The 12,313-nt window shown below is 30.8% G+C and overlaps 1 protein-coding gene across 7 annotated transcripts in view; it reads left to right on the top strand.

Moving 5' to 3' along the window:
• Positions 1–12,313, top strand: part of LOC107436261 (uncharacterized) — a 26,853-nt gene continuing 14,540 nt past the window's right edge. Inside the window, exons 1-5 of one of the 7 annotated variants that reach the window (XM_087157143.1) lie at positions 2–1,279; positions 1,385–1,452; positions 1,826–1,884; positions 4,691–4,791; positions 8,159–9,797. In XM_087157143.1, coding sequence (XP_087013269.1) covers positions 4,788–4,791; positions 8,159–9,797 — 1,643 coding nt within the window. In that variant the 5' untranslated portion in view covers positions 2–1,279; positions 1,385–1,452; positions 1,826–1,884; positions 4,691–4,787. Of the gene's footprint in view, positions 1,280–1,384; positions 1,453–1,770; positions 1,983–4,690; positions 4,792–8,158; positions 9,798–12,313 lie in introns of all 7 variants that reach the window. The other 6 variants (XM_087157142.1, XM_071177380.2, XM_087157144.1 and 3 more) reach the window with 6 other exon arrangements.

Raw genomic sequence — 12,313 nt, forward strand, 5'->3', positions numbered from 1 at the left:
CATAACAATCAACCAAACAATCAGTCAATGAAAATCAGCTGTGAAATGACAATCAGTTATGAAAAGTACTAGAATAATGGAATGCTTAATATCTGTTGCCTGTGAAAATATATTTTGTACTTACGTATAAATAAATTCGTTTAATTAATTCCAAGTAGAAATTTAATTTTTAGGTAAAGTTTGACGACTTATAAGAAGAATCATATTAGATCAAATAAACTCATAATTACATTTTATTCATAATTTCATAGACAAGATAAGAACTATATATATGTTGGTACAATAAAAATTTCCGTATCTTTTAATTGAACTAACAACCTGTCTATCGTTATGAAATAAAAATGATTTAGTGGCAATCAAGTTTAGAGTACTGAATTGAGGGCCCCTTGGATTGGGCATAATAATTTTGGAGTGTTTACTATAGATGAAATCTTCCATTTTTCTTTTATTTTAAAGTTATTTTATTTTGTTGTTGAGAAAATCCCCTTATGTTTAACTCATTTTCCCTGATTTCTGCTAGAACATTACAAATTGCAAAGTTATCAGGGGTACCTGGTATTCAAACTTGGAATTTAATCTTCATGATTCGAAATTAAAATAAAATTAATTAAAGAAATTATTTACCCCTCAATAAATTCTGTTTCACTGCTTTCTTTTTTTTAATTCTGTTTGCTGTGACATTTGAAATCAAAACTTTTCCCATCAGGCAGCATAAATTTCCTCTGTGGGGGGGATGAGTAAGATTTGGTAACAGTTTTAACCAAGAAAATGCGAATGTTACTCAGAATTCAGACACAAAAAATTAACTACTTTTTTAATTGTAAATTTAATTACACAAATATTGAGCTAAAAATTTTTATCTTAAAAGGGACTGTTTTTTCCATTTATAAATTGTGAGGAGGCTAAAGTACCCTCTGTCTCCCTGGTTCTGCAGTCCCTGCCACCACCTCTTAAAAGTATAGCATAGTGGCCACTTTCTCTAGAATTGGAAAAACCAGCAATTCTCAGGGTATTTCAAAATATCACTGGAATTCTCTGATAAATTGGCAATTTCTTCTCAAATTTTTTAAAGTATAAAGCAATGGACAGTTTTATATCTGGGTAATTCTCCAAAAGGAGAGATTTCCGTATCGTGATCTGTAGCAGAATAATTTCTAAGTCTTGGAAACTTCCAAGCAATAGCCCGCGAGAAACTAAAAAAAATCATCACAGAAAGGGACCAACTCAACTCGTAGCCTTCCCTTGGCTAACATTGACATGTTTTTTGTTTAAAAAATACGTAAGTGTAAAATCTACTTGGCGATTGTAGTTGGTGAATATTTTTAAAATTGTGCTAATTTAAATCATAAAAATCAAGTGAATTATTATTATTTATTTTTTTAAGTTTTACTCTGGGAATTTGGTTTTATTTGGACAGTGGTGGCCACTTTGAAATAGTTGCATTGAAAAAGAGTAAGTGTTTAATATCTATCACACATATGTTCATATGTCTTTTTCTGCTCTCTCACTCATGCAAATAATAATGATAAATTAAAAAAATAATCAATAAATTATATCAAGCATGATCATTAAAAGATTATGTGATTATTAAAAGATGTATGAACAAAAGTTCTAAAATAAACAAGCCTTGAAATTCAACAATTTATGCCAATCAATAAATTTTTTCTCAGTTTGCCAATCAATGAACCTTTACTATTAAAGCAACAAATTTCACAATTTATCTCTTTTCAAGTGCAATCAGTGAATATTTTGTTCTTTAGTTTTAGTTAGTTTATAATTTTAAATTAATTTAAATCTACTTTTTTAATAATGTCTCATTTTTTAGATGCTTAAATGGAGTTAGAAGAGTATTGCCAACCATGGGAAAATGATTGCCAATGGGAGGTGAGAAAGGAATTTATCCAATTTTACTAAGATTTTTTCCCTGATAAACTACAATGTTTAGCTCAAGTATATACAAATATTGTATTGTTACAATGCAGGTATATTTTCGATGAAATAGTATTTTCCTAATTTATAACTAGACTTAGGCCATTTGGGCTAATCCACTTGGTTGTAATTTACATTTATTGCATTGAGTTATTTAACAACTTTTTAACTATATTTATAAGCATTAAATAGTCTTTAAATTTCTAAGTTTTTGCAGTAATGCAATTAATTTGAACGTAAAATACCTATTATGGTAGTTAACTTAGCTATGGGAAAAAGTTGTTTTATTTATTTTTTATTTTTAACCTAAATTAATTAAAATAGATCAACTTAATTTATTTTAATTAATTTAAAAAAAATTTAACATTGTTTTTGTGTTACTTATAAAAAAAAAATGTTTTGCAAATATTGAGAATTTTAGGTTAAAACTTTGTAATTCTTTTGTCTTTGAATTTGTCAAACAGAATAAGAAAGGTATAAAAGTGTTTTGTGAATTCATATGTACAGCGTAACAAACAAAAAAAAGACCTGATTGAAGAACTTTAAATATAATGATCAGATTTCAATTTTCTAATACTCTATATTAATGGCTCGAGGGGGTGACCTCAAGTATGCTAATTAATTAGAGCACATGATATTTTAAGTTATGAAATCAGTCTCAAAAAGCTACTTTCTCAGAATAAACATGCTATTTTTTCAATAGATTTGGATTTCTGACCCTCAAAATATTGGGGGTAACCACAATCTGGGAATTATGTTCCCAATAGTATGGTCAGGAGGACGTTCCAAAGTTTTATTACCAATTAATATTACTTTGCATATATTTCTTCATATCTCGCAAACTTTTAAAGCGAGTTAAAACACTTCGCTCACAATTATAAAAGTAGTTATTTTTTAGCAATGTAAAATCATGCAAAAAATAACTTTTTGTAAATATTTATTATTTTGTAATTATCGAAAAAAATGAATTGTCAGGTATACAATTTTTTACATCATTTAAACGAATGTAATTTACGTAACAAAATACAAAGTTTGAATGAAATAGGTCGAATTCCTGAGAAATTGAATTTCAAAAAAATCAGATTGTTGAAATTTGATTTCTTAGGAACTTATCAACTGATTTTGCTCGAATTGTATGTTTTTCCATGTAAAATTACATTCTTTAAAATTATGCTGAAAATTCTATAGCTTACAATTCAAAGTTTTCTATCATTGTGAAATAAAATATTCAGAAATAATAAATATTTACAAAAAAACTTGTTTGGCATGAAATTATTTTTGAATAATAGATTTTTATAATAGTGTAAAAATTTTAAATTTGGTTAACCCACCAATCCAATCATTAGATAATTTTATGTGTGCTGTACATAGTTTTCTTATTAAACTTCTAAGCAATCAGCTTTATTTAAAAATGAAGTTAGTAGTAAATTGTAAAACATTAAATAACTATTTAAAAAACTGAAAATCAAATAAGTGAAAACTAAAAAAGTTATGATCTTTTCATTTACAAATGGCAATGCTTCTAAAGATTTTATTTCAAAAAAGATTGTGATTGTCAAAAGATTATTTTAACATGCTTTAAATGGGAAGATTTACACATTGGTATCTGCTCCGAAATGGTTGCCAAGTTTTGAAGTCAAAAGTTTTAAATAGTGGTATCAATCTTTCGAATTTGCATGCAAAGGTTGTACCCATCCTTAGGCAAGCCGTTATAATTGTTTTTTAAAATCTTACAAATACCAGATCTGGATGAATAGTATAATGGCGAATTAAGTTTGCGCAAATATGTTGGGGAGAGGTGGGCTAATGTGGAACATTCGTTAGAAATTTGTCTAAAAACATTTTTAAATATAATATTTAACTCGTGAAACTTATCTTGCCGAAAAAGTATAAATGTTAACTGTGTATTGAGATGCAGTCCTGGTAGTCCTACTTGTCACAGGCAATGTAAGTTTGGTAACTATATCTTGAATTTCTTTGAACAAGTGAAAAATTCATGATTATAAGAACTATATCCATCTTTTTTGCTTAAGAATTCAACATCATAATCACCAAATCAATAAGCAACTTTTACTCTACCAATACAATGCGCAACACTTTTTTTTTTTTTTTTTAATTGACTAGCACAAATTTTTCAACTCTTATTGAGTCGGTTTTCTTAAAAAGTTCAAATTTATTTCTATTGATCTCATTGTACTGCAATTCAAGAAAGAAAAAATCTAAAGTTGCTAACTTTTAAATGAAAAAATTCACTTAACGCATACACCACCACTATATGTCTACACTAACCCTGTGAAGACATGTGTTTATTCATGCTTAACGCTGATTAATTGTAACTATACAGAGCAAAAGTTAGCATTAAAATAGGTAAAAGACTATATCATTTATAACATATTATATGAATATTCAGTTGAAATTCTGAAAATTAAATATGTTAAAAGAAAGAGTAAAGCGAAAATTTGAAAGTTACTTTAGCACCTTAAAAACCATCTTATGCAAATTTCTACTAAATTATTTATAGTGTGAGCAAGTGACTGCACATGGTAGTGTACAGCAGTGTTTCCAAGTTACAATATCTCACAGAAGAAATTTGAGCAATAAATAAAAAAGTTATTCAAAATGTCCAACCTTGCTCCCTCTATTCTACCAATATGGAACTAACCCCCTTTTAAATGATTTCATTTTGTGAATTTGACTTTAATTAGGGAATTTTATAGTACATTTGTGGCAATCACTATGATGAAAATTAATTTTATTTCAGCTATCCAACCAAGGTAATGTTACAGATTCAAAAATTTGCAAGGCACCTGAATGCTTTTAAAATAACTAAATAGGACCAAGATTCTACTTCAGAACAGATGGGTAAACAAAAAATTATCTTATTCATTTGTTTGTGTATCTCATTTTTACTGTTTTTTAAATTTTTAGTTTCTCTGTCATTAAATGTGACACAGACACACTGATTTAACCATACTAGTATTAAATATTAACATTTAATGATTCTAGCTCAGTTCATAAGTATACATCATTCATTCAGCTTCAGTTCATAACTAGCTAGGTTATTAAATTAGAAATAAATTTTTATTATTTACCTTCTCTTTATACAAAAGTTCTAGTGAATCTTCTTGTAAAAAAATATTTAGAAATTTTTGTTTTAAATGTGGTTTTACTGTAACTTTTTTCCCTACTTAGTTTTTCAAGCATTTAACAGAGCCATCTTTCGAACTGAAAGATGAATTCTATATTTTTAAAGCATCAATAAACATAGTTGAAGTCAATAATTAATTGGTAATCAATAATTTATTGGTTTAAGAAGAGAGAAGTGAGTCATTTTTTACTGCATTTCAAAGTAACTTTCTTTCTTGCCATTTTCATTTGTAATGTTTTTGAGATTTCCTCTATATCTCTTAAATCTCTTGTTAAAATATCTTCATTATTGTGTAAGAAATCGTCTAACTGAACATCTGTGTCTTTATGAATATAAAAAAAAAATTATATTAAAATGTCGAATTTAATACAAAAAAATTTTACTCATTAAAAGATTTCATTCTTGAACAGTGAATATTTGAAGGGAGATTTTTCTACCATAAAAAAGCCAGAGCCACTACAAATTCCCTTTAAACTGAGATTTTTACCGGGCAAACTTAATGGTCGGGTTGGCTATAGGACAGCTAAATATTAAAAAAATGGCCAACAAAAAATTTGTTTGCTAATCAACACTTTCTTCGCCAAGAATGTATTCCATGTGTTTTACACGGGAAAACTGTATATATCCAACATGGAACATCCCTGAAACATTCAGTCTATTTTGAACTGGTTCAAAATTTCAAGGGGGTTGAATTTGTTTATTAAAAGTTTAATTTGAGTAAAAGTTATCTTTTTTAACTCTTTTTAAGAAACAGTTGCTTTTTTTTAAAAATTTATGGCCATTTGTATTTATAAGTAATAAAATTTATATAGTTTCATCATTATGATTACAATTGTTTCAGCATTATTTTGTAATTGATAATTTTTTTATTTATTAATAAATATGCATTTATTTTGCATTATTGGCTCAAAAACTCTAACTGTAAGTTTTATTAGCTCTATAAACATTTTATGCAAGATTTAAATTTTACATAAACTTTCTTGGAGAGGTCAGGAAAATGTTTCTTCATTTTAGAAATTATCCCTGTAGCATTAAAAAAATTTTGAGAAATGATTCTGAGGAAATGATTGTTAAGTAGAGTGCTATTAAACAGAGACTCAACTGTATAATAATTCTTGTCTATATCAGTTCATCACGACTTATGTAAAGAGTCAAATAAAAATTGATTGTTGGTCTGTTCTTCCTATTATCAGTTCTAGTGAATCTAGCACTTAAAATTAGTGTGGGCCCTAAATTTTAAATCTGGAGTATATTTTATAAAATCATTACTTTCTCAACTAATTCATTTGTTTACTTTTATAATTTCATATGAAGTGTGTTTAAATTCATATGAAGTTTTGCATTTTCAAGAGCCAGAAGTTTAAAAAAATAAAAATTATTTATTTTTTATTTCAGAGTAGCCTTTTGCATGGTTCCCATGGGCCTTGAAAGTTATAAAAAGTGGCAAGAAAAATTAATCAAATGTCGATATTTTAATTTCTGTGTAACCACCACTAAAAACTGTTTTCCCAAGAAAGTATATATGCATCAAAATTCCAGCTTGTTAAACCACTTAACGATTAAGTGGTATATTGAAATACAAAATATATTCTATCAATAACCTAAATTTACTACCACTACTAAAATCTTTCAAGAACAGCGGGAACCCTGTGTTAGCTTGATTTTATACATTCCAGGGATACTGCATCTTATTAAAAATATGCAGAAAAAATTTCAAATCTTAGAATAAAATTTGAAACAAGATTTAAAGATTTTAATTCTTTGGAAGACAAATTTTGTTTGTTTTCTTCGATTTTCTCAATAAATATAGACTCAGTATCCAGTAATATGCAAATGGAAGTGATTGGGATTCAGTGCGACTCAAATTTGAAGACAAAATTCATTGAAGTAGGTGTGCCGGAATTTTACAAATATTTACCGGCACGGTTTGAAAATACTCGAAAATTCGCATATGAAATAATTTCCATGTTTGGAATTACTTATCAGTGCGAGCAATTTTTTTTCTGTTATGAATGAAAATAAATCTCCTATCCGAAACCATATTACTCTGGTTTTGAAAGTAGTCTCGGCTAATAAAATTTCTCCCGAAATAGGAAAGAAGAAGAGATGTCAAACAATAATTTTACTTTATATATGCTTATTACAATGTACTATTCAAAATAAAAATATTTGTTTCTGTAAACACTGATTTTTTTTAAAACCTTTTTTTTTTGAGGCCCACCTAAAGTTAAGCATTGTTTATTTAGCCCTAGTTTGCTTTTGAGTTTGACACCCCTGGTCTAGTGATTACATGCCAAATGCCTTTTTCGAACACATACTAATGATAGCATAGGAATGTAACTCTGTAAATGTAGTCATTTAAAGGTATCTATTACTGCATAAACTAAATTAAATAATAATTATTTCATTAAAGGATTAATAAAATAATATATATTGGCACTTTCGCTATTGCATTTGAATGTGAACTTTCTTATTTATTATTTTTTGTGCAGAGACAAAACAAATATGATTAAGGGGATAAAAACGAATAATCTAACTTCCTTTTACAATTTTTCATTTGTAGTCAACATTTGAGTGAATGTCTAATCAGTATTTTAGGATATTTTTAATTATATGTTTATATGCTGGTCCGAATATGGGCCACCAGACATTTTAGGCTATAATTATAATATAATTTTTGAACCCTGATACATTTAGATTCATATATTTAACTAAAACCCATAATTATTCCATCAACCTATCTACTCCCTGTTAATCTTGCTGTAAACCTATTTTTATAATTGATTGTAGACTTCAGTTACCAACAATTCATATCTTAGTTGAAAAAAGCTGCCAAATTGAAATGGATGGTGACTGGTTTTCAAAGCCTGAGCAGACTTTTTTTGATAATTCTCAATTGGGTTATTGTTTATACTACTGTATATTAGCTATTGAAAAATAAGTAAGTTATTGGATTTTAATTTTGCTCTTGGGATACTCATTTTCTTTTATTTGGAATGTGTACAAATATGCAATATTGTACAGATTAAAATCTTGCGTTTCAATTGGTCATTCTTCATTAATCATGTTTTTATTTTGTAGGTAAAAGAAAAATTTTAGATCCAGACTCTTTTAAATCCAAAAAACAGTGTGAAAGGGTACAAAACGAAAAGCAAGAGGGAGAAGAGAAGGAGAAGCAGGAAAGGGAAGAAAAGGAAAAACAGGAAAGGAAAAAAAGGGAGGTAAGAGAAAGGAAAAAGAAGAAGAAACAAGAAAGCAAAGTAAAACATGAATGCCTTCCATTAGGTTTAAAAAGTGTTGATTACAAATCACTCATTCAGTCAGAAAACTTCAGCATTATTGAGAAATTAACTGTAGAAGTTCAGAAATTATTGAAGTTGCAAAAAGATAATGCTGTTGATTTAATTTTATCTGCAGCATTAGATTTGAACATTGAAGATTTGATTGATTTCAAATACACACAATATCCTATTGAAGAAACAAATTCTGAGAAAGTCACTTACTATTGTGAATTTTATATTGGTACAACTAAACTTGCCATCAGTGGTGGAGAAAACAGATACATTGCTAAAAAAAAGGCTTCTGAAAATGCTTTGAATACATTATTAAACCTTCCCCTCATTGAGAAGTTTTCTGAGGAAGTTCAGAAATTGCTGAATATCAACAACGGAGACAATATATATGATTTATTGTTAAGAGCAGCAATTTCTTTAGGTATAGAAAATTCTTTTCATTTAAAATTCGCAACCCGTATTATGCACAGAAAAAAGTTTGATTACACCTATTCAGGGCAATTTTGTGAAGTTTTTATTGGTGCTACTAAAATTGCTCATGCCTTAGATAATACTAAAAGTGGAGCTAAAAGAAAAGCATCCTACAAGGCTCTCTATGTAATGACACACATGAAAGATTTACCTGCTGGAACGTTAGAACGTGGGAAAACTTTGTTGCGAAAAAAGTTGGTCTCTAAAAGTAGTACTAATGGTAAGTGGGACAGGGAATTATTAGAAACAACGGCTTTTGAAATGAAACGGGAAACAATGAAAAGGCAGGATGTTCTATCTACTCTTTATACAACTTTTGCCCGAGTAGGAAGACTAGAGGATTTAGTTTTCAATTCTTATAAAGATGTAAGCAGTCCCAATGGTGGGGAGGCTTTTGTTATTTGTGATGCTTTGGTCAATAATGTCCCAATGGCAAGTGGTAGAGCGCTAACCGAAAAAAAAGCCAGACTCATTGCTGCTAAGAATCTAAAGAAGTTCTTCTTAGACCTGTTTGAGAGGAAGAGAAAGTCCTCAGATGCTTCTAAGGATGTTTATGCAGATGTTTTGCGTCTGATTGATGACCATTCCCAAAGAACACCGCTAAATATGGAACGTATGTCTATAAATGAGACAACAAGGCAAGCAGAAATTGTAAAGTCTAATATTGTTCCTACAGCAACCTTTTCTCCCCTAGTAATTAGCAAAGTAAAAGCTATTGAAACGGCAATAGTTCCTGTCGCAGATAGCAACAAAGAAGTAGAAGATTCTACAAATTCTTTTTCAATTAATGAAAGACTATACAATAATTCGATTAAACAAAACCTCTTATTATTTGATCGATCTGAAATACTTGATGAAGAACAGCACTCTGCTTGTAGTGATCTTTCTTATGCAGTCTGTCACTGCCATAAAACTCTTGGTTTCAATTATCGTCCCCAAATTGATGAAACCTATATGTAAGTATTATTTGGTAAAATAATTCCCAGCATTTTATTCTTTTTTTATTTTTTTTTAACATTGAATATCCTGTTTACGCAACCTGACCTCTTGCAAGAATTGGGAAAAATTTTGCACAAAGGGCAATCGGTCTTAGAAAAGTGGGTTAAAGTTTATAAAATTCTTATAAACGTTCAAATCTCTCTCACCCCCATTTAAAATCAATTAGTTAATTATCAGTTATAATCACTATATCAGCTGCTCAACATGTTTACACCATTTATATATATTATTGCTAGATTTGTGTGATAATTAAAAAGAAAGGTTACACTTTCCATCAGCATTTATTGTTACAATCTTCTAGCTAGATCAGGGCGGGAAATTGCCAACTTGCCATCAGTGATAAAATATTCAGGGTTGGTCTGTAAGTAATAGAGTTGGATCCTAGCATAACAGAGTCTTAAAGTTTGACACAACGATTGCAATTTACAGATGGTAGTGTTGAAAGACAACAGTACACAAACATGAAGCATTTTACACTGGTGTGCAAAACTTAAGCAACAAGTGCGTTTTTTGTCATAACTCTACAAGAAATCATCCGATTGACATGAAATTTGAATATGATGTACATTATTTTATACTTAAACGATGGTAAAAGAATAATGGCGCAGAAATGACTATAAAGCTTTAAGTAGGGTAGAGAACAAAAAAAGACTTTATTTGACATATAGTGGCGTTACACATGATTGCCTGAAGAAGCATAAGTACAACTGGCAGATGTTCCCTAGTGTGGGATATGCCCTCCCCTTACTGTAATTGTTGCTTGGCATCGTCTCTCCATGCTAAGCAGCAGATTTTCCAGGAGTTCTTCGGGTAAACGTCTCCATTCCTCCTTTAACGCATCTTTCAGCTGATGGGTTTTACCAGGAGGATACTGTCGTGTCGCAAGACGTCTCCCTAATGCATCCCACACATGCTCTATGGGATTTAGATCTGGAGAGTAAGCTGGCCAATCCATTCGTGTGATATTTTCACTTTCCAGTAGCTCTTGAACATTAGCAGTACGGTGTGGCCGGGCATTGTCATCCATAAAAATGAAGTCTGGTCCAATGGCCCCTCGGAACAGGCGCACATGGGGTAGGATTACCTCATTACAGTAGCGGTCTCCAGTTACAGAACCTCGGTCGAAGATCCAAAGCTCAGTCCGCCCGTTCAACATAATGCCACCCCAGACGACAGCTCCAGGACCACCGTAACGATCTCTTTCCGCGATGTTATTGGGATGAAATTGAGCTCCAACTTCTCTCCAGATCAACTGATGTTGAGAATCGCTTGTAGCACTAAAACGACTCTCATCTGTGAAGAGGACGCGACTCCATTGATGAGGTGTCCAGGTTTCGTGTTCTCTGCACCACTCTAAACGGTGCCGCCGATGGCTAACTTTTAAAGGTATGCAGCCTTCAGGACGTCTAGCAAATAAGCCACCTTTGTGGAGGCGTCTGTCCACTGTAAATCTTGATACTTCTCGTCCTGTGGCTGTGCACAGTTGCTAAGATATGGCGCTCGCTGACTGAAAACGGTTTCTTTTCGCCTGGAGGACAATGTAACAGTCATCTCTTGGTGTTGTTTTCCCTGGACGGCCACCACCAACCTTCCGAACAGCTGTACCAGTAGTTTTAAAGGCATTCCAAGCACGAGAAACAACACTTTTGTTGATCCCGAACTCTTCGGCGACACTGGTCTCACTGCGCCCCACCTCAAGCTTCCCAATCATTCTTCCTCGAGTAAAGTCGTCTAAATGATTTCTTGAAGACATGTTTCACAAAACAAATCACTTGCAGCGAATGTCTTTAACTACGGTGCTCTTCATCCTTTTATCACAGCTTTGACCTGCACGCGCCGACCCACAAGGTTTACGCACACTTACATCACCTATGACGCTTTATTTCTAAAATTTGCATACAAATAATCTTTCTACTGAATTGCGTGCATATTATACTGCAATTTCATGGCTATCTTATACTTTGTTGGGGAGCTGTGGCCGAAAAACCACTTGTTGCTTAAGTTTTGCACACCAGTGTAAGTATATGAATATTACTGATATTTTTCTTATTTGAATGGATTTCATGTGATGGCAATCATATTTTTTTTATTACAACAATGTGGATGATATTGAAATCTAATGGCAACCTTGTTTTAAGTCAACATTATTACTTTGCTATAAATTTGTTTCCATCTTACAAATTCAACATTTATTCATAGTTTTAGTCGCCAAAAGTTTACTTTACTACGTTTTTTTAACATTTTGCAAATTGTGTATATTTTTTGTCTCAATAGGGGTGAGCAAAAATTTAAGTTTGGTTAATATCTTATGAACCGGAATTTCATATCCTCAATTGGATAAAGAGTTATTCAGGTTATTGTGAATCTTTTTAAAAACCCTAGATGGACAACAACTCTCAAGTGTCTGAATTATCACTGATTGTGTATACCACTGAATCTTGAACATACTACTTGATCTCTATCTAACCACATT

Source organism: Parasteatoda tepidariorum, chromosome 2 (genome assembly GCF_982258835.1).
Source record: "Parasteatoda tepidariorum strain Cologne lab strain chromosome 2, Ptep-v5.0, whole genome shotgun sequence".
NCBI lineage: Eukaryota > Metazoa > Arthropoda > Arachnida > Araneae > Theridiidae > Parasteatoda > Parasteatoda tepidariorum.